The sequence below is a fragment of the Drosophila serrata genome, unplaced genomic scaffold (genome assembly GCF_035046125.1).
Source record: "Drosophila serrata isolate PLE 108 unplaced genomic scaffold, ASM3504612v1 contig_240, whole genome shotgun sequence".
In the NCBI taxonomy this organism is placed as follows: domain Eukaryota; kingdom Metazoa; phylum Arthropoda; class Insecta; order Diptera; family Drosophilidae; genus Drosophila; species Drosophila serrata.
Window position 1 is genome coordinate 5,467,935 of NW_028257138.1, and position 25,042 is coordinate 5,492,976.

The 25,042-nt window shown below is 40.1% G+C and overlaps 3 protein-coding genes and 1 long non-coding RNA gene across 5 annotated transcripts; all 4 read right to left on the reverse strand.

Annotated features, from left to right (window-relative positions):
* Positions 1–249: 249 nt before the first annotated feature.
* On the reverse strand, positions 250–724 carry LOC110183468 (uncharacterized). Its single transcript, XR_015271207.1, has one exon. It is a non-coding gene; the product is annotated as an uncharacterized LOC110183468 (long non-coding RNA).
* A 927-nt stretch (positions 725–1,651) lies between these two features.
* LOC110183435 (uncharacterized) lies at positions 1,652–2,177 on the reverse strand. Its single transcript, XM_020951716.2, has one exon. It carries the CDS (start codon positions 2,175–2,177, stop codon positions 1,773–1,775), a length of 405 nt encoding a protein of 134 aa, XP_020807375.2. The 3' UTR covers positions 1,652–1,772.
* Positions 2,178–3,951: 1,774 nt separating this feature from the next.
* On the reverse strand, positions 3,952–7,708 carry LOC110183449 (uncharacterized). Of its 2 annotated transcripts, none has more exons than XM_020951729.2 (3): positions 6,692–7,708; positions 5,238–6,302; positions 3,952–5,170 (listed from the first exon to the last, which is right to left on the reverse strand). In XM_020951729.2, the coding sequence occupies exons 2-3, from the start codon at positions 6,094–6,096 to the stop codon at positions 4,374–4,376; spliced, it is 1,656 nt and encodes a 551-aa protein (XP_020807388.2). In that variant the 5' UTR covers positions 6,097–6,302; positions 6,692–7,708; the 3' UTR covers positions 3,952–4,373. The 2 variants fall into 2 exon arrangements, with proteins under 2 accessions (XP_020807388.2, XP_086686912.1); XM_086830786.1 differs by lacking the exon at positions 6,692–7,708 and adding an exon at positions 6,379–6,499.
* A 4,916-nt stretch (positions 7,709–12,624) lies between these two features.
* Positions 12,625–21,749, reverse strand: LOC110183434 (lipase 3). The gene is made up of 5 exons (XM_020951715.2): positions 21,114–21,749; positions 15,538–15,715; positions 15,088–15,449; positions 14,848–15,006; positions 12,625–13,618 (listed from the first exon to the last, which is right to left on the reverse strand). Exons 1-5 carry the CDS (start codon positions 21,348–21,350, stop codon positions 12,941–12,943), a joined length of 1,614 nt encoding a protein of 537 aa, XP_020807374.2. The 5' UTR covers positions 21,351–21,749; the 3' UTR covers positions 12,625–12,940.
* Between the last annotated feature and the right edge of the window lie 3,293 nt (positions 21,750–25,042).

Sequence of the window (25,042 nt, forward strand, 5' to 3'; positions counted from 1 at the left end):
CATAGTTCCAATACACTTATTTGTTAAACATTTTTAAGCTTCAAAAATTGATAAACTTATTAGAATTCTTATTATTTCCGTTCGTTAGACAAAATTGCTGATTTGTTAATTGAAATCAAAATCAAAACAACTGGTTTTCAGAGGTGGCGGATTTTTAAGTATTGACTTGGAACACCTGTATTGAATGCCTTTATCGTAGAGTAAATTTTAGTTAGTTTAAGTTATTTATAGAACCCCTAAAGAAACTAGTTTTTGATTTCCAAAGAAAACAAAGAGTTTATTTTAATATTTTCCAATCGACGCTTCACAAGTCCAAAAAAGAGGCCCGTCAGGTGACGTGCCCACTTTTCATTGTGGCTTCCTCACGTTGTCCAGTGTCCAGTTCTCTCCTCAGGATATATTTTAATGGTGGCGTCCACCGCTCTGGGCCGAAGCAGAGGCGGAGGCATTGGCAGTGGCAGAGGATGGTCCTCCTCCTTGGCTGCTGGCAACGGCACTGGCATTGGCGTTGGCCTCGGCTTTTCCACCACCGCCTCCGGGGTTGCCACCAAAGCCTCCTCTACCGCCTTGGCCGAAATTGCGAGGAGCTGCCTGGACGGCCACCAGGGCGAAGATCAGGAAAATGCACAGTGCCAGGAACTTCATCGTGGGAGCTTGTGATGTTCTCTGAGTGACTGCCTGCCTCTTTTATAGCAGCTTCCAGCGGCAACAGGTGGCCTAGACTCGTTTTTTGTATTTTTTTTTTTTTAATTTAGTTTATTGCTAATATACACAATCATATATATGGGGGGGTTCCGTTTAGCACACTAATTAGACATATATTAGAAACGCGTGACGTTTTGTATTATTTTGTGCCAGTATACTATAGAATTATCAATTGAAAACTGGTTAGTTTCAGAGAAAGTTGCACAACTTGATATATCTAAAGCATATTTCTGGGCTTAATGTTACCTTAAAGCCAGGTTTGTAGCTAGAAAAAAAAGCTCTGAAAATTGGCTTAAAGTAGTTTTAAGCTTTTAGTTTGCGTGATTTAGTGAATTATCTTAAACTGATAACAGATAATATCAGACTCTGTAACCAAGCAATTAGTTAGATTATTATAAAAAAAAATGTAATTAGTTTTGTGAAAAACTTATTTTTCGTTGTATCATTTACGTTTTTGTTGTTTTTTATTTCAAAAAACTAAGAGAACAAACAAATACAATTTTTTTATAATTTAGTAAAAGGTTGAACCAGAGAATAATGTTAATAAAACAAATAAATTAAAATGTATTTATTGGATATAACATATAAGTGTACCTTTCATATAGTGTCCAAAACATCAAAGTTTGCGTTTCTTAAATTGTTATTTTTTACGATGGATGGAAATTCGTAATAAACATAGATATTTTAATGGTATGATACTTGCACATATTTGAAATAAATCTACATAACGTATCCAACTAATATTATAATAATAATAAAGAGATAAATACAACATTTTCCCTATATATATTGATAACAATATTAAATACAATATTTTATTAATATTAGTAAATGAAAATCCTTTGCTATTTTCAATACATTTTTGAGCACGATATTCTTTTCGAATTTCGAATAAAACCCTTCTTCCAACCCATCTATTAAATTAATATAATATTAAAGACAATTGTTTTTATGAAAAAAGAGTTTTTATTAGAAGGCAGTTTGTTTTTTTTATTTTTAATACGCCGCAGGCTTGGACTTCAAACTGGATATCCTCGGATTTCGATTCAGGTACAGGATTACCTATGTTATTTACCGATGGCTGAAGCAACAGCATTGGCCTGAGCGTTGGCGGCTGCGTTGCCACCGTAGAGATTAGGTCCGTAGGCACCGCCACCACCATGAGGTCCATAGGCACCGCCACCACCATGAGGTCCATAGGCACCGCCACCACCATGAGGTCCATAGGCACCGCCACCACCATGAGGTCCGTAGGCACCGCCACCACCATGAGGTCCGTAGGCACCGCCACCGCCTTGACCGTAGGCATTGGCATTAGCAACGGCAGAAGCACTTGCACTACTTCCAGCTCCACCACCTCTGAAGCCTCTACCACCTCCAAAGCCGCCAGGATTCGCCTGGACAACCACCAGGGCGATGATCATGATTGAGCACTGTGCTAAGATCTTCATGATGAGTGTTTGTTGTGCCATCTGAGAGAAGGCAGGTGGCTTTTATATCCAGAATTTGCGACTTGTTTTCGCCTTTGTTTATGGGAGTTTCGATAATTTGGTTAATTGCCGTCTGGCAAAATGCAAATTGTATCATTAATTGCTCCCAATACAGGTAATTCTCAATTTCTCTCATGCTCAAAATGTCTTATTAAATAACATTATGAAATATAGAACTTGTTTTCACCAATCAGGTGGCTTAGCTTTTGAATAATTTTATTTTCTATGCTAATTTGCAAAACAAATATAATCATTACGTGAAACAAATCCTGCTTAACATATTTTCGTTTCTCTTTTTGTTATCTTATTGTGTGTTTTTTGGGATGTCCCTGGCTGACTTGTCATCGAATTATATAATTTATAAAGACGTTTGGCCAGCTAAAGAGTAGAAATGCATTTAATTAAAAAAAAGGAAGATAAACAAGACTACGTATTGGGAGAAATAGGAAATATTAGCATAGTTTTGGGAGATTTGTTATTATCTTACGGAGTGAAAAAAGCTTGTCTTTTGGATTTTTTTCTAACTTGGCTGAGTTTTTTGTTAATTTTGTTTGGGAAAGTATTTCAAAAGTTATATTTCATGTAAAAATTAACTAAATCCTAGGACTAAGACACTTTTAAATAAATTAATTTCTTTTTTTTTCGAATAATTAAGTTTTTAATTTTCAAATTGAGCTATGTCCCTGAAGGTTGTTTTATTTTTAATTTATAATTAAAAGCATTTTCCTATGTGCAACTTATTTTTTTATAAAACATTATTAATGATAATAATGGGTTTGTAAAGATATTTTTCTATATGAAATGCTCTATATGTATGGTTAATCATCATTAGCTCTAGTCAAAGTTCCGATATTTTTCCTGGCATTTCCCGCAAACTCTTTCGAAGATGACTAACCCTCTTAGCCATGTACAACCAGCTTTGGATCCATGGCCCAAAGCGAGTCAGCTGGCTAAATGGGTAAGGCAATAACCAGCCGAAAAATACAAAAATACAGAAAAAAACCCGATTTGCCAAAACCTTCAATCCACATTCATTCGATTCACATTCAACATGCAGTTTAGCGCCTGTGCCGCTCAAGTTCAAATGGAAATTAGTGGCTAGTGTTTGTTTTATGATCCGCCGAATGCTTTCAAATTCCAGCGAGAGTAAGGCGGAGCTCAACGTGATACTCATTGCTAAAGCCAACAGCCAGAGCCCAGTCCCTGCAAAATCGATCGATGAATGAATAATCTGCCAATGGACCAGCGAAACCAAACCGATCCGGTCCACGTGTCCATCCATCGTCTGGTTGTCTGCGTTCATGCCGGAACATAAAAGCCCAAAAATGTATGACGACAACTCTTGAGACGATTGCCGGTTTTTTAGTTTTCAGTTTTTCAGTTTTCAGTTTTTAGTGTATTTGTTTTGTATGATTTTTTTGAACGCAGGTGGGCAGTGATCGGGTCTTGTGGGTTGCTTTCTTGATTTCTTGGGTGCGCTGCTTTAATGATCTACAAAATGAATCATAATCAAGCAAAGATTGGGAAAAGAGTGGTGACTGCAGTGCAGGGCAGAATGCTCTTCAGGGAAGTGAGTTTCCAATAAAAAAAATATTAGAGAAAAAGGTAATTAAACTCCCAATAAGTGCCTTAAAATATTTTTGTATTTAGTTCCACTTCCGCTTATTAATTTCAGGGTATTTATACTTTGACGGTTAGGTTCCATTATTGTGTCATAATTTTGGATCAACAAATGCTCAAAAGACCTACTAAACGCTTTTGTGTAATCCAAAACCACAAAGCAAACATCATGGGTGGTTCATGTTTTATTTATAATTTATAAAATCGTTCGTCTCCAGCATTTCTTCTCTTCCCTTCATTTTGTGTACACAATTTTTTGCACAATAATATTACATATTTGTTTTTTGTTTCACTTCTCTCTCTTTCTCTCTTTTGCGGATTTTTCATGTATTTTTTGGTTTATCACAACAACACTGTGCTTGGTCCCGCCGATTGAAATTTAAATATATATAATTTTTTTCTTCGCTTAAAACTCGTTTAGAATTGAAAATTGCCTAAAATGAACGCGCGCGCTTCCATCGCTCAATGTCTCTTTTGTCACCGTCTCCGCATTATGGCAAGTTGTCCGACCTTGGCAAGGTCGTGTTCTCGATGGCCTTACCGGGCCTCAGCTCCAGATCAAGAGCGGTTCGTCCGCACCACCGAGGAGTAGCCGTAGAGCACCTCCACACCGTCCGAGTTGAAGATCCGCTCCACGCGGGGAGCACGCGTCAGAATGGGGCGAGGCGTTGTGGTTGTGGTTGTGGTTTCAGGAGCTCTGGTTGATGGAATTGTGGTCAATGGAGTGGTAGTAGTCGATGTCGTGGAAACCTCCGGAGCACTGGTCGTCGATGTTGTCGTCTCCGGAGCGCTGGTTGTCGAAGTTGTGGTCTCGGGAGTCCTTGAAGTCTCCGGAGCACTGGTCGTCGATGTTGTCGTCTCCGGAGCACTGGTTGTCGAAGTTGTGGTCTCGAGAGTCCTTGAAGTCTCCGGAGCACTGGTCGTCGAAGTCGTGGTCTCCGGAGCTCTGGTAGTCTCAGGAGCATTCGTAGTCGAGGTCGTGGTCTCCGGAGCACTGGACGTCGATGTTGTGGTCTCTGGAGCACTCGTAGTAGAAGTCGTGGTCTCCAGAGCACTTGTAGTTGATGTCGTGGTCTCTGGAGCACTGGACGTCGATGTCGTGGTCTCCGGAGCACTCTGAGTAGTTGTCGTGGTTTCCGGAGCACTCGTAGTAGATGTCGTGGTCTCTGGAATACCTATACTTAAGGTTGTGGTCTCTGGAACTGTTGTGGCTTCAGGAGCACTCGTTGTTGAGGTCGTGGTTGTCGATGTGCTCTCCAAGGCGGCATTCAGATATAGTTCCATTCTGGCAGTCAGTGGTTCCGGCTCTGTGGCTGTGGTGGCTGTGGTGGTTTCCCCTCTCTCAGTGATGGTTTCTGGATTTTTTTTATAAAATAGAAGAAATGTTATTGATTAAAGAGAGTTATTACCAAAGATTCTTACCTGTGCTCTCCATTAAGACAGGCATTGTGGTGGCTTCTTCCTTGGTTTCTGGCCACATTGTTGTTGTCTCTGGCTGTGTCTCCGTAACCAGGGGTTTTGCAGTGGTAGTAGTGAAGAACCGGAAGAGCGGTGACTGGGTGGTGACAGTCTCAGCTTTGGTGGGGTATGTAACCCGCTCACCCAATAAATTGCCCTCCGTTGTCATGATCATCACTGGAGTGGTCACATAGTCCTGCTTCTCGTCCTGAAATGTCAGTGCATCCATTGTGGTTGTTTCCATTCGATTCTCGGCCATTTCCATATCACCACCCTTATCCACATTGGCTGGCCAGCGTTTAAAGTAATTCTTTGGGGTTGCCATCTCCTGATACTGAGTGGTGCCCTGGGTGTTTTCGGTGGTAATATATTCCGGCTTCATGGTGGGGAACGAACTGAAACCTAATGGCATTGAGGTGCCAGCTCCAAACCTATGACTCTTTTTGGTGGTTCTTCTTCTTTCGGTAGTTGTTTCCTCAGTTTCCGCTTCTGTTTCCGATTCCGTGTCAATGGGATTACGTGCCCGCTCCTCCTGGGCCCGTTCCCTCTCCAGTTGCTGGATCACAGAATCGGGCAGCGGTTCCTCGGTCAGCTCTAAAGGACTCGCCTCGCTAAAGGTCTCACCCTCAGGACTGGTGGTCAGTATTAAGTCGGAATCGATGTCAACTGTGATGGTACCATCCGGCAGGCGCATGTAAGTAGTGTCCTCCACAGGCTCCTCAGTTGTGGAGATCTTTATTTTAACACTCCTCGCATCTATAGTCAAAGACATCATCATCATCATCACCAGCAGCAGCGGTGGTAAGGTTAGGGATCGTAGCATTTTCGGTGGATTTGCTGGTTTTTTCGGGTATTCGCGGAATGCGAGGCGGTTCAGTGGCTTGGTGGCAATGAATCAACTGAGTGTGTGTATGATTTCCACACGCCGAGAGCTACGTTCACTTTGGCTCACTATAAAACTTGCTCCTGTCTCGAAAAGCTTTTTTTTCAGACCAGCTTTGCTCTCTTTCTCTCTGAATATCTCTTTTTCTGCAGATAAAAAAAAAAATAAATGTTTTAATGTTATTTAATAGGAATTATTTAACTAGGAGTGTTTAAAGCGTACTTGAGTTTGAAGCGTATTATAGGTAGAACTTGCATATGTTTAATGCACTTTTATGGCCAAGTTTACACAATTCACAGTAAGCTATATATTTTTTTAGTATTTTAAATTTAAAGTCTGTAAATTGGTTAACACTTTATAATAAAAACTCTTAAGTAGCATAAGAAAGTCATTTAAAGAAAGATCACCAGAGTCTTTTCATATTTTATGTTTACTTCTTTTCAATTGTACACTTGAATATATATTTTAAGAATTTACTTTTCAGTTATTTAAAGCACTCTTAATAAGCCTTGTATTTTTTTGCAGTGATCTCTACCTTTACGGATATGTCACTGGGGATCACAACTGGTTCACACACACTCGAGGCTGCTGGCTTCCGCTCCACGTTTGTTGTGACTAGTTTTGTTTGCGGCGAGGAACTAAACCGTTTGCAGCTCCGGCTCAAGCTTTTAAGGCGTTTGAAATGGAAACTGTTCCCGGTCTGGTCTTCGACTTCCATGGCTCAGCTGCGCCGGCAGCTGCTCCTCGGTCTCGGTTTCGGGTTCGGATGAAGTACAGGTGCAGGCAGACGACGCGCACTTGGCCCAGAAACATCTTTTTAAATGGCACTTCCCCCTCTCCAGTTCAATTTCAATTTCACTTTCAACGCACTCACCTGTGCTCACCTCTGATATTGGTTTTTGCTTTTGGTTTCAGTTTGGCCCGGAGCACCAAACCGGCTTTCTGGTATGGCAATTAGTCGATTACAACTCGATGGCCTCTCATAATTCGCGGTTATTCAACGCTCTCGTGTCGAAGTCTGTTAAACATTAACTTAATTCGATCAGAATCACTTGGTCCATTGTCTTGGCCAGAGAGGGTGTCTGTTAACCGGCTGAGTGATTGCAGTAATTGAGTGGAAATGTTGCAGCTTTAAAATAAACTCCAGGTTTCTTGTGAATATAAACATGTAAACATGGTAGTTTTCCAGAAATTGATTCCGTAAGTGGAGAACCGTCACAGCAATGAGTTTGTTTTCGTCTAAAGAAATTCAAGCAAGGGAACTAGAAAGCTTTTGATATATTTCCAAGGAAAGTAATTGATTTTAAACAAAGTTTTTAGAGTAAAACCTGAAAATATATATGTATATTAATAAATATTATTAGTAAGATTCATGTTCGCCGTAAAGTTTAAACTAAGTTTAGTTCCAGTTCTAAGTCCAGTTTAATAATTTATTGCCCAGAGCAGCACTAATCCCCGGTTCTATTTCCGGTAGACTTTAAGGAATTTATGAAATATACTATAGTAAAGCTTTGATTGTTCTCATAAATAAATATAGCTTCGAGTTGATGACCTTAAACCATTTCTTTGTGACTGATGAAACTTGCTTATTTTTGTGAGTATTTGACATTTTCCAAAGAAACAAAGTTATGCCATAAGTTGAGTTGAGTCAGCTCTAGAGCTAACATTGGCAAACCAATTTCATTTGAAATTTTAATATATTTTCTCGAATTCCTCGAATCTTTCCGGTGGCAATGTCGCATAAATTCCCTAAAAACTGCTACAATTGTGTAAGAACTTTCATAATTAGTTCTTATCGAGCCAGAAAAGCGAGCACAAAACTCTCGTTTAGCGACAAAAACTTGAACAACAACATAAATATGGTTGACCATAAGGACAAGTTTTCTGTCAACTCAACAGAAAATGTCTTTGGGACGTTGTCGGGCATCTTGACATCACACCACCAATGAGAAGGCCATAACGACCATAACTACTACCACAACTGACAACTATGATGGGCCATAACAATGAACTGGCCTTTATTGAACCACAGTGGAACATGGTTAATACAGCTTCCCTTATTTATTTATTTATTTTCCCTAAAATGAAATGTAATAGAACTACAACCACGGTATGTCCATGTCCCAACTTTCTGCCTAGTTCAGCGTAAATATTTAGCTGTAAAATCATTAAACGAAACCATCTTGGCTCTGGCTATATGATTTATCTAATGATTGGTTTTTGTTGCTACTCCGTGTCCTGCTGGTCTCGCACACCTTCAGTCAACTTCAATAACATCATTAGAGGCTGCTACTCCTGGCACTCACTTAAATGGAGCTCCTGCCATCAAAATGCCGGACACAAAGCCTGCTGCCACTTGGCAGGCGGCCAACTTAAATATGACTTATAAAACGCTCTCGACAAAAAGTCTTTTTGGCAAGCAAATTAGTTTGTTAAACTGATGATGGAGGAGTGCTGGCTGGCTCTCGGCACTTGGCTGAAATATTTATGCAAAATTCGGAAGGCTGATGAATTGAGAATTCAATTTTGCTCGACGTTGGGGCTACTTCAAGTGTAAACAAAGTATTAATCATACGCCCTGTGGCCAGCGAAGGAGAAGTCATTAGCCGAGGCCGAGCAGGGAAATGACTTGAAATCATTATTATTAAAGTGCCTTCCCATGCTGTGCAGAATTTGATTCAAAGTTGGGCCTCAGAGAAATGTAATTTAAATGCCGAGTGAAATAAGCTCTCATCCACATTTGGGCTCCGTTGCTTTTAATGCTTTCGAAAATCATTAGGGCAAGATTTCGCATGCAAATTCGCTTCCTTATCAAATGTAATTTTGCCCATCGAAGGACTTGCCCTCGAGGACTTTGAAGTGTCGCCCTTGTGGCAGCAATTTGTCCAAAGGGCGTGGCACTTTATTGCTTAACGATTACGATTCGAAATGCTAATGTTTATTTCTAAATTACTTCAATTGAAAGTGGAGAGGGTGAGTTACTTCAAAATCAATCAATATGGGTTGGAACTTCCATTTGCCATTGTTTTAAGCTCATTACTTTGTAATCAATGGAGCGGTCCTTGAAGGCTTTATATTTCTGCAAAAGAGTCGGTAGAGTTTCAAATGGCTCTTCAGTTTGAAGGAACTCGAAACTCTGCAACTCTGTTTATTCTTCAATTCCAATTGCAGAACAAAACAATGGAAACGAGCTTCATAAAGGGGACTTTGTAAAGGCATTACAAAAATATATGTATCATTGTATAAATGGTAAAATAAAATACAATACAAATGAAAAGTTGTTCATTGTCTTTTTGTAAATTCAATTATACAATCAGAGAACGAATCGGAATACAAGAGATTGCAGAAATACGTATGAATTCATTTATTTATCTTTAATTAAAAGGCTTCACTTAATTGTTGGTCATTGTTGTGATAGTGGTTAATCCAATTAAGCACCGCAGTATCACATTTTTATATTGTGATGTTTAATAATTTTAAGCTTTAAATATCATCAGTCGAAGATGGCATTAAATTCACTTACTAGTTTGACAGGTTGTAGGAAACTTAAGTAATGGACTTAATGTCTTAGGACTAAATAATAGTTACTACTTTAAACAGAACCACAAACTATATCCCTGCATTTTCTAAGAATTGTCTTTAATTAAAGCCAAGTTTACTGGGGCATTAATAGACGAAAGAAGAGGCCAGTAACTAGAACAAGTTTATTAAATAAATTATGATGTGGCGATGCTCTCTGAGCTTGTGTGTCTGCATCTGTGACGCTAATGACAGCCACTGAATGAGCCCGACAATGCCATTATAAGCCAAAACTAAATCAACAACAACTGAGAGCCAAAAGCCAACTTGGCTAAGAGCTTAAAGGAGGAGGATGACCTACACCAGAAGGAGAGATAGAAAATGCAAGAGCCACTAATTGACTTTAATTATTTTGTTGTACTTAATGTCTTGTTTACACGAGGAAAAGAAAAACGGGCGGTGGGCAAAGGGGAAAGCCCAAAGAAGGCGGATAATGTGGGCGGGGCTTTAACAAATCACTTGTTCCAACTACACATAAAGGCAAATGAAGAAGAACAGAAAGCAGACGGGAAACTACATAGGAGCGAACATAGCAAAAAATGACAGCTAAGCGGAAGTCCTGGGAGTCGGGGGGTCCTGGGAGTCTGTCAAAGTTAGTTAAAAGCAATGTGTAAACATGTGGGCTTCCATCTAGCTTAGTTTAGTGGGGAAAATGTGCAAGAGTAGAGGTGTTTTCTACAGCTTTTCCTCGTCCAACTCCTCTCCTGGCAACGCATCCTCTGGCGAAACTTTAATTAAAGTTGAATTTGTGTCAGTTGCGCTACTGCATCTGTGGCTGCATGTTTTGTTATTTTGCTGTTTGTGCTTTTGTTATTTAATTTCTTTCTTTCTTTTTATTTTTATCACTCCCCCCTATCGACAGCTAGAATAAACAAAATGAAACAAGGACCACCTGGCGTATGCGTGATGTCACACTGTAGGAACATTGCCTAAAACTTCTTTAAAAAATATATGTAATATCTTAGCTATAATGTATATTTTCGCATTAAATTAGATCTACAAATACTGCCTCTTTAAGTCTCATTTATTCCTTTTGATTTTGTTTATTCGCAACGGAAGCAATTCGACATTAGTCCGTTGACAACAACTCAGCCACCGACAGGAACTGCATTTTTCATTTCCCTTCGGACTGCCGGCAACAGTCGTCTCATTCAGCCCAGAGGTAATATCACCTGAAAAGTGCGACTTTTATGCTGGCTTGCCTTAATCCCATTCTGCGGCTGTCACCCACTGTGTTTGTGTTTGCCTGTTTATTCAGCAACAGTGAGCGCGGTAAGTTTGCCTACAGTCACAGACGCTGCAATTTCTTCTGCTGCTCCTGGACGGTGGATGGTCGCGGGTCTTGGGTCCTGGATCTCGGGTCTCGGGACTTGGGACTCCCGGCTGCCAGACGCCAAACGACGACAAATGAAGGCAATTCATTGGGAAGGCGGCTTAAAGTTGTCGCTGCAAGTGCACAACTGCGGTCCGCAGGCGACATTTTCAGTCCCGGGTCCGGGTCTGGAAACAGAGAAAATAATCTCTTCAATAAAGAAAAAGAAATGTTATTTACAGTTTTAGTAAATGAATAAATGAATTTGTATAAGAATATGTATTTACAAGTACTTTAAAACCCCTTTATATAATTTGAATTTAAAGTGCTTATCAATATTTATATTATTTTTATTTCTTCTACATTTTTTTCAGTGTAACCTTGGTCTTGGCCCTGCGGCTGCGACTTCTGCTGTGGCCAGGATAAAGTTTCGCGCGCTGGCTGTTGCGTTTTAAGTCGCAATTAAGCGTTGGTGCTGTTTGCTGCCTGCAGCCGGCTTTTCTCCCAATATACATTCTCCCAGGACCCATTGCTTTTTGGTCATTTCTGAGGTTGAGTTCGCTGTGCTTTTTCTACTGGAAAATTTGTATTTGTTCTTTAATTAAATTCATATAAAACCGATGTAATCGATAAAAGTCATAGCATGAAAATGGGTGCCGAAAAATAAATAAGAAAAAATATGTTGCATACTTTCCACCGCTGGCGGTTCGACACAGAGTGTAGTATACATGTATGTGTAATATATGAAGAATACGCGAAGTTATCTTTTAATTTGAATAAAATAAATAAAATAACTTATTTAGAATTAAAAAAATATATCTTATTAAATAAAAAGAGGAACTCATTTCGGGAAGTCCAAGTCGATTTGAAAATTATTCATAACTCAGCCAAAAATGCATTAATTTCAATTCGGAAAGCTTGTTGTGTAAGTATTTCTTAGAATAACAAATCTACATTTTAAATTAACAATTTAAAATTTTGTCAGTTTTTGTCAACATTTTTTTTTAATACAATTTTTAAAATTTTGAAAAAAATCAATTTTACCCGAACATAGCTAGATCGATTCAGCTTTTGATGCTGATCAAGAATATATATGATTTATAGGGTCGGAAATGACTCCTTCACTTAGTTTAAAGCTTCTGACTGACAATTCTTTGAGTCGATATTTATCTATATTTTATATGACAATTTTGCCTACAAATAAAATTTTTAAAATCTCATAACTTGACCAAAAAGGTCCTAATTTCAATTCCGAAAGCTGTCCTATGCTAGTTTTTATTATAATATTAATTCTGCATACTCAAATTTAATTTAAAAGAAATCCAAATTTTTGTCAATTTTTGGCAGTTGTGATAATGTAACTTTTTTGGGAAAAAAAGTGAAAAAAAAAATTCAAAAAATTATTTTTAATCAGACATAGCTAGATCGACTCGTCTTTTCATACTGATCAAGAATATATATGATTTATAAGGCCGGAAACGATTCCTTCACCGAGTTTCAAGCTATTGAATGGCACTATCCCTTAACTCTCTCCTTGTTCCATCCATTCTTTAATTTTAGTAACAAAAAAACTCGTATTTTTTCCTTAAAATATCTCTTTTATTAAACATAAACGTACTTTTAAAATTACTCGTAAATTTGTACACATAAATTAAAGTGTTTTAGGGTAGCACAGAAAACGAATCAAATAATTCTGGTGGAAAACAAGAGCGGCTCTGTGTGTATTTGTGTGTGTGGAAGGATGGTACTTGGATGCATGGATATGGATTTGCGCCTGAGAGATTGCACCTGACCTGGAGGTCTCCCTGCCTCCTGGCGATGCTGCGATCGGTAAATTGTTTAAAAATGTCATCACAGTCATATGAAATTGGAACGAAAAGGGCTTGGTCAAAGTCACGTCTCCGTTGGAATCTCCGTGGTTGGGCTGCTGTAGCTGCTGCTGGTGGTGGTCAGGACCTCCTCGTCGTCGTCGTCATCCCTCGGTTCTCCTGTTGTTGTCGTTGGCGGTGGTGTGGCGGGTGGCAAGGTGCTCATGGAGACCAGTTCCATGCCCAATCCGTGTGGCAAGTGCACATTAGGCGGTAGTCGGCCCTCCCTCATCTGCTGCTGCATCATTTGCTGGCGAAGATGCTGATGCTGCAGCTGCATGGCCAAATAGCTGGCCAAGTTGGCTGTTAACTTGGTCCGATGATTCTCCATGCGTCGCACATTGCGCACCAAGCGATTGTACACCAGCGGCTTCACATCGATGGCCCAGAGGAAGTCCAAGTGATTGAAACGCTCCATGGGCACCAAGTACTTATCGATCACATTCGGCAGCTCCCGGGCCAACCGATCCACGCCAGTGGTGGATACAAGCAAATCATTCACGGAATAGTACAGAGCCACAGGAACCTTGACCCGGGACAGGTCATAGTCTGGCGGCGTCATCCTGTTGTACTCCAGCTGGTTCCGTAGGTATCCCCGGTCGAACTTCCGGAAGTGTCCCGATTTCATCAATTGGCCAAAGTGTTCCAGTTGCTTTATGGAGGCACCCGAGGGTGTGTGGCTAAGCATCACAGGCAGCATGGTCTGTAAGTAATTATATTTATAACTATCAAAAAGCTGAAAATCTTCTTATTTATTAAATAATTTCCTCTGTTATTAGTCTCCTGATTTTCCCCAGTGCATGGTCTGAAATTCTGCCTGTTACACCTGTTCCGGACACAATGTAACAACACAGAACCGTGTTCCCTGTGCCCCATACATGGCTATATCGAGCTAAATTACTGATAAAGGGCAAGGTAACGGTGTGGGTTCGAGGTCCAGGTCCATGTTGGGTCACAGAATCGCGCCTAATTTGCATGCATTGTCGCTTGTTGTCGGCCATCTCTGGCAGCCAGGCTCTGTCGGCCTCCCAGCATCCCAGCATCCCTGCCATCCAAGCATTTGTGCCGGTTAATTATGCCAATTTCAAACATCGCCGGCGAGGACAACACGAAGACAATCCCACGCCCACTCTTGGCCGGCCGTTGACATAATGGATAATGACACCCTTTTCAATGTCGGGGTTCAAAGGGGTCTCGGTGCCGCCTGCATGCGGTTCGAGTAATTTAAGCCGCCGCATTTTGTGGGCCATAATTTTGAATCTGCGGGTGTTTAGCTTGCGGCCGATTATCGGCCTAAAGTTTTGCCAGGGCATTGAGCTTATTTAATGCAAACATCGTGGCATTAAGATGTCGTGTGTGTGTGTGTCCAATAGAGGGAATTACCTGCAGGCTATCGATAATTGCCGTAACCACATTACTGCCACTACAATTGTGTGTAAATTTGCATTTTGGGCCACGAGTTAGTGCAAAACTAATGTGTTTCGAGTTTAGTTAAATTTTAAAACATTGCCCACACTTGATTGGATGTGACATGTCGAAGTGTAAACCCAATTGGCAACGAGTTGAGGTGGCTTAATTAAGTGCCAACTTAATGAAAACCATGGGAAGAACAGCCCGAGGACAGGGATTCCCCCAAAAAACCCAAATCGATGCCTCTCAGCGTGCCTGCAAGTCACGCGAAATCGTGGCCAAAACACAATGAAAATGCAATTCCAGGCCTTGTTTTCCCTTTTCCTATGCACACATACTATACAGAGGGAAAAATCTTTACAAAACACAATTGATTTGGATTAAATAAGGGAAATACCTACTAGGAAAGCCTACTAAAATTGAAGAGTGCTTTAATACTTACTATATACTCCATTTTGGGGAACATAAATTTAATTAACTCTTAATCCCCCAATAACTTTTCCCAGTGCACTTCTCTCTTACTTTGTTCAACTGTTCAGAATTGTAGCCGGCGACCAAAAACAGGATATTGGAGCAGACATCCTGCGTCATGGCGTTGTCGTGGCACACAACCTGACTGTGGTCCACTAGGAATTTGGTGTTGGGCATGAATTCCGTGATGCGCAGCATTCGTGTGGCCGCCTGCCATGAGAATGAGAACGGGGTTGAACACGAATTTGGAAATGGAAAATTCAAAATGTGAAATGTGAAATGGAAACTCACCGTGAGGAAATCGAGGAACAGCACAAGTGTTCGAAACAGGGGGCTCTTCATGTCGTGGATATAGGCAATGGGGGCCAAGGCGTGCATCGAGGTGATCTTTTGGGTGTAAGCCGGCTGCTCGGAGCACAGAACCCAGAAGATGGCCGTGCCCTGCGAGTGGCCAATATAATGCACCTGCTCGTAGCCGGTCTTGCTCAGGATATAGTCGATGTTTGCCGGCAGATCGTACTTGCCCATCTCGTGGAAGGTGAAGTCCCAAAACTCCTGGTAGTCACTGTTCAGGCTGGTGTGGTTCTTGGAGTAGCGATTGCCCCGTGAGTTGCCCATCCAAACGTCATAGCCGAGATCGGAGAGCATGTAGCCTGAAAGGGATGGTAGGATTTACAGAATTAAAGCCTCTTTTACATGTTATATAAATCTCTATTTGTTGTAAACTCTCCTGAGACTTACCCAATCCAGACTTGGGACCCATCAGCACCCACGTGGCCGAGGTATCCAGGATCCCATGCATCAGGAGCACCGGTTGGGCTCCCTTCTTGGGAATGCGATGCATTTCCAGGATATAGCCATCCTTCGTCACCACCGTGTGCGTCTCCGATGGATAGCCGTATTTGCGTATTAATTTGGGCTGAACGAGAGGGCAGGAAAAACCGGAAAGAAATCCAGGAGAGAAAGGTGTTAGAAGTGCAAATCATGGCAGTGTGAAATTGAGTTGCCTTGGTCGAGGTTTATTTCATCTTTCTTTTTTTTCCACCTGCTCTCACAGCTCTTCAATTTGCATAGTTTAGTTGGGTGTCAGAGCAGGTGGAAAAAAACACCCTGGGAATCCACTGGGGACGTCATCGTCAAGGAGTCACTCCATCTGGCCTTAACCACAGTCATTTGGAACTAATGAATTTTAATTTGTGGCATCAACAAGTTAATAAAGTTGCCAGTCGCCAAGCTGTTGCGGTCTACGAGCAAATTGCTCTGTGCCTGGCTGGGCTTTGAATAATGAAATTATTCTGGCGGTCGTAAGATATATATATTTATATATACATACATATATAAAGAATGTTATTATTGACACTGCTTAAAACTATTCTCAAGAATGATGATCATGGAGAGACGCTTTATTGGAACTACCTTTATAAGTACATCCCCATAGTTTAACCCAGTCACGTATCACGCATACGCACTGTATGACAGCATACTTTTCTTCCTGCTTATAGGTTTTAACCAAAATCCGTGATACTTTTGATAAGTTTTGTTATGTAATGGGGTAGTGGGTGCCCAAAAAAAATATACAAAAATACAAAAAAGAGAAAAACTCATAATACAATTGCAGAAGTTAAGTTATAAACACGCGATTACTTAAACTCACAAACAAAATAAAAACATAAGCCGCCAGAGACTCGACTCTCTATGAGCTGCTGGCTGGCATTTTAATTAACCTTGGCAGCGAATGGCCCAAAAAATACAAAAGAAACAAAAGTAAAAATAATATAAACACTGCAATTGGCCAACTGACTTTGCCGGCTGGTTGGACAACACGAGGAAGTGGTACGCAAAGTAAGGCAGTCAAGTCTCTTTTTCCTGCTCTCTTTTCGGCCGATTTTTGCCAAATGTTTGAGCATAAATTTGGTTTGTTTTTATTTACCCGAATGTATATATTTTTTTTTGGCAATTTCCTTGCCTGTTTAACTGTTGCATAATGTCTTTGTTCGAAGCTGAAAAAGAATAAATGAGCCAGCGAGCGAACGAGGTGCGAAGAAGCCGGCGCAGAAAGTGACTTGGCCAAGCCCCGAAAGGTTGCAACAGCTGCTGGAGGAGATGCCGATGCCGCTGGCGATGGCGATGCTACTCGGTGAAGTTTTTTGTTTTCCTTGGCTTGACACACATTTTTGCGAAACAACAGGCCGGGCCAATATTAGCACAGAGCTTGGCAGGAAGGCGTTGCAAAGACGTGCAAAATGCAACAAAGTGCGGGCCGGCAGATGGATTTTCCCGCCCGCCTCAACCATGTTGGCCAATCTTAAAAAAAGGTTTGGAAATTCACGTAAATGGGCAGCAATAAAAAAATTCAGCAATATTTATCTTCAGACAAGAAAAATATCTTTACCTAAAACAGCAAGAAAACAATCCACACAAATTGCACCAAAAATTTATCAAACTTCCTTCTTATAAATAAAATAATAAACTCTGGTTTATAATGCCTCTTTATTTAATTGAATATTTTAAGGTTTTATCCGATTCCAGCGGCAATCATGTGGAAAACCTAAATAAACTCATTTATTGTGTAAACTAATAATAAGACAAAAAGCACACGCTGGACCAACGAATATTGCACAAATATTTGAATTGTTTGTTTTAACGCCAATTTAAATACAAAGACCAGGCACAGGCGCAGTGAATAAATCAAATAAATTGCCGGCTGCAAACAATGCGCGCAAATGTTGGAAAATCTATAATTAAATAAATGAGGGGAGTGTGGGGAGGGGAGGAGAGGCGGCGGCAAGCCAGCAGCGACCGGTAGAAAAAGTAAATGTACAACTGTTGTGAGTTTTCGACCTGGGCCAATGCGAAAAATGGATTGTCTGTCTTATTTTTATTATTATTCATTTTTGCTGTTTCTATATTCATATATTTTTACGGTTTCGCTAAGTGAACTTATGCGTTCGCTTATGGCCGAAAAAAAGAAGCCGCCAAAACTTTATTAGCACCTATAAAGTAGTCTTGGGGCGCGATTATCATATCGCTCATCATGACCCACTAATTTTTCGTGTTTGCCTGCCTCCGGTTTGTGTCCACGCTAATTAGCAATGTTGCGTGTACAGTGGGTACTTACTGCAAGGAACATTTTTTAATCAATATTTTATGAGCATTTTTTATGACTTTTTTTTTTAACAAATCAAAGATTTAAATAACTTATAACTTAACCAAAAAGGCACAAATTTTAAATCGGAAAGCTGTCTTAGGTGAGTTTTTATGGGGTTAATAAATCTGCATACTCAATTAAAAATTAAAAAAGAAAAATTAAATGTTTTTGTAAATTTTTTTGACAATTTAAACGATGTAATCCCTTATAAAAATTGAAAAAAATTTTAAAAATTTATTTTTCCACCAAACATATGTAGATCGATTCTGCTTTTTATCCTGATCAAGAATATATATGATTTATAGGGTCGTAAATGCCTCCTTCACTTTGTTTTAAGCTCCTGACTGAAACTATTATACCCTGCAAGTGTCGTAATTTGGACCTTGTTAATTTCTAAGGAGTTTCTTCAATATCCAATGTGTTATACCTATTAATTTTATTCTCCTCTATATCATTCTTTTTAAAATTATCGAAATTTATGAAGTTTTACAATATGAATTAGCGTAAGAAATAGCCACTGTACATCCAGTGTTGCATGGTACATGGACTTCCATGTTTTCGTTTGCTTTTGTGAATTCAATGCAAATTTTTGGTGTCAACGCTTGGAGGGTCTGCTGTTGCTTTCGGCGCGCCTTTATTTGAAACATTTGCATAAAACACTTTTGATGCTCGAACTTGAGGTGAGCTTGTCAGCGGATTTACCTTTTTGGAGGAGCCCAAGTCCAAGTCCGAGTCGGATGGATGGGGCTCGGTGTCGATATATATTCAAGTGGGAGACCATCGCTCATTTTGTAACTGACCTTGATATTGACTTGGCTTTTATCACTCTTCTCTCTCATTATAATGATTGCCGTTCGAAGCGTCTCGATGTCAGCGCATCATCGACCCCAACTGGTTTTTCTTCATCTATTCATCCATCCTCCCCTCTCATTTGATGTCAGGTCTTCTTCGGATGCATTTTCTGGGCCGCCGACTGACATCGTTTTAATGGCATTAAAATCTTAGAGGTTAATCACATTTGAACTCTTTGGAATCAAGAGGAGCAGAGACTAGAGATAATTATGCATCGATTAGGGTTTCTAGAATTTGATTACCGTTCGATTAAAAATAATATTTAAAACGATAATTAACTTGGTGATTGATTTACATATTCTACATATTCTTTAAGAATTGCTTACAGGAACTTGTGAAAATTTATAATCCATTGAGAGGTTCCTGAACTTGGACACATTTTCCTCAAGTTTAGTTACAACACCTCGACATAATCACTCCCAACGACATCCATTTGCCAGTCTTTGGCAGCTCCGGCAATGCGGAAATCTTTAAATTCAAATTAAGGCAAAAACCCGAAACCTTTTCTTTTTGTATGCAAAAAACAATAGGGGGAAAATGGAGCGTTGAGCCAAGAGTTGCAACTATGTTATTTCCTGATTATCGGGGATAACTGCGGGCCTTCCTCGTTGACATTTTGGGTGGGAGGGAGGTCGATGGAGGATGGGGATGGCCCAGAGCCAACTCCGACTGCTAACCCATATTTCAAAGTCAGTCAAGCACTGGACGTGGACTGGAGGGACCCAGGCTAATTGCACGTTGATTATTGTGTTGCGTTGACAATTTCAATTTGTTATTGTGCTCGCCACCGTTAAAGGTGTCTCCCCCCAGAGAGAAATAGTGTATATATCTGTGTATCTATCAGGCCTTACCATTATGCAATTTGGCAACGTGCAGAAATTACGGAGAGGCGTTTTGGTGTTTTATTCCGAGCAGACACGCGCTGTAGTAAGCCCAGCCGTGACTTTGCATAAGATCCACTTTGAGCAGTTGACAAAAGACAGGGTGTACCTGTGTGTGCACCCTTTATTAGTTTCTGGGGTCTGCGCAATATAGCGAATCACGTAAATCGCATAAATACGTTACGTTACATCGCCAATGTGTACTCGTACACATGTTAATAACTCTTTTGCCACCGGCTCTTAACCTGGCTCTATTGGCTCTTCTCATTTTCACCGCAAACTGTTTGTTGACTTCTCCCGAAATATTGGGTAATCTTTAGCTTTATTTGGTTACTGATCTTACTAGATGGGCTTTGTGAAACTACTTTTCAACCTTTAAGGTAACATGCAAATTTTCTGGCCTTCAGGGAAACCCAGGGAAAACCCCTGGAACGTGCTTAAGCCTAATGAAAATGTTGATCTAATTGATGGAAACGTAACAACTAAGCTTTGTAAATGGGCGCAAGGTCATTGTCCAACGAAATGTGGCTATGAATTCTAAAAAAGCACTCGCTTTCGACCATAAAATGCTTATTTCGTATCCGATACATATTCCATCGAAGGCTAACCCTTTTGTTTTGCTGTAAAAGCACTAAACAAATAAATAAATTCAAAAACCTGTATGGATTTCTCGGAGGCGTTAATGATTGCACTCTTGACCGTTCTTTAACTGAGATAAGGCTAAGAGACTCCAACACCTCAAGTGTTATTTAACACCAGCGGCAATGCAATGCAATGCTCATAAATCTTTTAATTAGCCTCAGCTTAAGAAATTAATCCAGCCGTTACGTACGCGCGAGTTAACTCATTCGACGAAGTTAGACATGATTAACGCCATAAAAAGGCAACGAAATTTTCACGAGTTACGACCACACTTACACTCTCCACTCTCCACTCTCCACTCTCTCCACTTGCTTACCAAAACACACTTCCAATTGCAATTCCAACTGCAGTTGAACACGACAGGTGACCATTACCCCTCCGCAGGTAACTCAAATCAAAGCTCTAAATGGTTCTTGGTCAATGAACTCTCAGAACGAAAATTTACACTTTTCACTAGACGATGGGACTTTCTTTTCGAGTCTTCTATTGAATAGTGTAAATTCATTTGACACACAAGCAAAAGAATCCGACAAAAATAAATAGCAGAACTACAAATGATTGTTCGTTAAGAAAACCGTAACTATAACAAAGCGAAAAACCCAAACAGAAATCAAGTAAAAACTGTTAGATAAACCTCTGTGAATGCCCAAAAGGGGGGGAAGTCAAGCGGAAATATTTGACCGACTTGGGGGACACGATGATACATGAAAATTAATGGGGAAAACGTTATGAACTCAATCAAAATCCCCCCTGAGCTATCCTTGATCTCATTTCTCTTTCCATCCCAAACTCACCGTTATAAGTGAGGCATCTTCAAGGACATCCGACTTGAGGTTACGTCCTCCGCCTGCCAGGTTGGCATTGCTCGACAACAGCACCGAGTTGAGAAGATTCTTGAACGTCAGCGAGGTGTAGCTGAAGGGCGAGAGCAGGGTGAAGGCACCTGCCCGGCCGAACACCTGCATGGCCAGCAGACAGTGCAGCAGCAAGGTCATCAGCAGACGACCCCGGTCCTCCACGGTGGGCCGCATGGGAACGAGTCAGATCGAAGCACTCACTGGGACACACACACACTCACTTGGCACACTCGCCACACTCACTCACTCACTCCCCCCGCTCACTCACTGACTCACGCTCAGTCGGACACACAAAATGGGGCAAATTGGCAAATGCACTGGCGGCTGTTGGCCTGCACTTGGGCGTAACGGTTACGTCGTCACTATCTCGGCGCTCTTTCTCTATCTCTCTCTTAGCTTTCGTCACACTCGTGGCACGTTACGTATCGGATCGGATCCAATTCGAAGGCAAAACGGGGGTATCCTTTCGGCTATTTCCCACGGCAAGTGACACACTCCAATCCGTAGAGGTAAGACGCGGCGATCAAACTGAGTTGGCAACCGTCTGGCTTGAGCTTCGTTACTCGACTGACCGAGTCTCGGTTGCAAGAAAGCTCAACAAGGCCCGATCGGTGGCTTAAAGCCAACTTGTTGGACTGCGGATCGCATGCTTGTTGGATGGGAAATAGCTGAAGCTCCCAAAGTGCTGATTTAAGGCAGATAATATAGCTGGCTTCTCTCTAAATATAAAACAATCGCTTAGCTTCTTGTGTTTATAGTTTGGTAATTAAATTACACGGGGGAAAAATTAAATTAAATATTAAAAAAGTAAATGTAAATAAGTTAATATTATATAAAGAAAATATTTGATCGTCAATAAATTTTACAACTAAAACTTTTGTAACTTTATTTTTAATTACTATTCAAAGATAATAAGAAAAAATACTACGAATTATTTTTTAAAGTGATATAAAGGTTGTAGTATTTTTGATAAATGGGTTATATTTGAACCAAATTTATTACCTTAACTTTAGTTTTTATTATTTTAACTTAACTTAATTTATAAAATATATCTTTGTTATAATATAAACCTCTAATCTTTTCTCCCCTTGTAAATATTTACCGACCTTGCTCAACTTGCCCAGATTAGTCAGCTGATTGAGCCAACATGTTCGACGCCCCCAAATGCAACCACAGACCCGCTCCCCCTTTTGGCGCGTGCCGAGCAAGTTTTTTGCCTAAGTCTTTCGTTTCGTTTCGTTTCGCTTTCCTTCGACAAGATGGGGCTTGTCTGTGGGTTCGATCCGTTTAGCCCGTTAGACGGCGGAGCACTTGGCACGTCCACGTCCCGAACGTCCCAATACTGCGCCTCGGTTCGGTTGCGTGCTCCGGTGGCGCGACGCCAAGGTAATTGCAATTGAAGCAGCCCCCCCTCCCGGCCTGTCGAAATATTTGGCCCGGCATCGGGTTACGTCTGCATTTCGGCCAAATTAAAATGCAAGTAACAAACACATACACACACACACATAAAATTTGCTTTGTGCCGCGCCTCCTCCTCCTCCTCCTCCTTGCTCATTGCGCGATTTGTTGTGATTGCCCGTCATTTGTTTTGTTTATATCTCATTTCAGGCTATCTGCATCTTGGGATTATTCCATTGCCTGTTTGCTGGTGTTGTCACTGCGTCTGGGCCTTGTCTCTGGCTTTATTTCTTTTGTATTTTTTTTCTTTCTGTTCCCACCGCAGCAGCAGCTTTGGCAGCTATCTCTTCCCGTTTATCTTTGGGGTTTATCTTGGTTTTCTTGCCGCACTGGTTGCCCTTGGCCGGGCCAATTTGTCGGCTCCCCAATGACAAACAATGTGCACAGACATTAATCATAAATTCAATAACCATTTTTACATGCATTCTTACCACATCCACAGTGAGCAAAAAAAAAAACTGGAGGGGAAAAAATTAAACACTTGAAGGAAGTTTCGCAGAGGCGAAACGCTGAGCAAAATGACCTTGCAACAAGCCTAAATAATAATATTTACTGAGCCACTGCTTATTTATGGATATTGGGAATTTTTTATTATATAGGTTTTTAAATAAAGTGTTTACCGATAAAAAAAGGTAAAGTTTTATCAAGAAATTGCAAGAGGAAGTAAGAAAGGGAACTTAAATTTGTAACTATGTTAAAAATTGTTATATATTATATATCATTTAGTTTATTTTTAAAAATTTTTATGAGCAATATCTTACAGAAACATCTCTTTAATTCTCTTTCTGAATCTACAATTAATTTAAACAATTACGAATCGATTTGCAATAGATTAACGATTAAAAATAATCACATAGCATATGATCATATGATCTGCATTTCCAAGGCGATAACAATCGATTAACGATTAAAAATGATCACATAGCATATGATCTGCATTTGCAAAGCGATAACAATTGGGTCGCAATGCCATTAAAAGTGCCACAAAGTTGGACTGGGAGGAATGTCATGAACACGTGCCACATGCAATCACCTGAGGGGCAGGGTCATCCACTTCTTTCGCCGACTTTAGTAATTGTGTTTTGTTTTTTTTTTAGTTGTTGTGCTTCTGTTTTTTCGTTATTATCTCGTTCGGATTGTTACGACTGCAATTATCTGTAGTTTTTATTTTTGGCTTTGCCTCCGCTGAGATTCTTGCAACATTTCGTACGTTTTTGGGGCTGGGGGAAAATTGCCAATACCAAGAGTAAGGCAGAACGTGGCAATGTCAGCGATCAGTGGCAGCATTAACCCATTTAAATCTTGTCTTTACATTTATTTAAAGTTAGGATAAATAAGATTTAAAGTTATTCTTCGGTATACAAGTACGGTTAACTTAATCAAGCGTCTGTTTTATTATTTATTTTATATATTTTTCACATATATTTAATTATGTTTTCGTTCCTATACTGGTTTTATAAAATATGTCCTTTCCTTTTTTTTTTACCTATATTATATATATGTATATTTACTTTTCTTAATTGCTTAAAAAAACACCTCTTATTTTGTAATGGGTTAATGCCGCCAATCTCAAGGTCACGAGTAATGTTTTAGTTTTGGTATTTTTTGTTTGTTGCTGCCGCTGCATCGAAATTGTTGTAATTTTTGTATTTTGCTTTTTTCGGTTTATCCCGCTTCGGTGTAGCGTGACACTGAAAATCACTGTTGAAAGAGAGTCATAAGTTTTTAAGTGCCGGGGACAAGGGGTTAACTTCCAGTCCCAATCCCAAACCCAATCCCAAACCCAATCCCATCACCAGATATGGTCCCCAGCTTCTCCTTGCCTTGTGGCCTTGATGAGAGGGTTTTTTGCGGCTTCTGTTCGGTGTTTGCTTTACGCCTGACACACTTTCCGGCCGTCCATCTCATTTGCATATCATCTTACGACGGCTTAAAAGACATGTTTGTATTTTTGGTATAAGTATGTGGGTATCAGGCAAAAGTGCTTAATTGCCGGGCACCAGGATTGGGTTTAACGAGTCGGGAGACTCTTAATTGTTGTGCTAACACTTTAATGACCCCTTAACCCCAGTCCTCTTCTTGTTTCTACACTTGATTAGTGCTGATTCTAGAAGCTGGTAAGAAACCTTTCAAGGCTTTCAATTTAAATTTAAAGCCTTAGAACAACTAAAGCTAAGACATTAAAATTTACTATAAACATGAATATTTTAAAGAGAATTAAAGGCCAAATACTAAAAGGTTAAACTGTGATGTTAAGTTGGGAAGCCAAACTTAAGTAACATACTTATAAAGTTTAGCAATTGTTTTTCAATTGTATTTTTAGGTTCGAATACTTTTAAATAAATGAACACATTTAAAGTTTAATAACTTTGTGAAATTTTGGGTTGATAATTTATTATTTACCTTAA

What these genes read in the sequence shown, in the direction of transcription:
- LOC110183435 (XM_020951716.2), bottom strand. Translation starts at nt 2,177, where the DNA reads ATGGCACAACAAACACTCATCATGAAGATCTTAGCACAGTGCTCAATC.
- LOC110183449 (XM_020951729.2), bottom strand. Translation starts at nt 6,096, where the DNA reads ATGCTACGATCCCTAACCTTACCACCGCTGCTGCTGGTGATGATGATG. An exon ending in TGTCTTAATGGAGAGCACAG is followed by an intron (nt 5,171 to 5,237) that starts GTAAGAATCTTT and finishes AAAAAAATCCAG; the next exon opens with AAACCATCACTGAGAGAGGG.
- LOC110183434 (XM_020951715.2), bottom strand. Translation starts at nt 21,350, where the DNA reads ATGCGGCCCACCGTGGAGGACCGGGGTCGTCTGCTGATGACCTTGCTG. An exon ending in AAGATGCCTCACTTATAACG is followed by an intron (nt 15,716 to 21,113) that starts GTGAGTTTGGGA and finishes CCTCTCGTTCAG; the next exon opens with CCCAAATTAATACGCAAATA. An exon ending in GGGTCCCAAGTCTGGATTGG is followed by an intron (nt 15,450 to 15,537) that starts GTAAGTCTCAGG and finishes CATCCCTTTCAG; the next exon opens with GCTACATGCTCTCCGATCTC.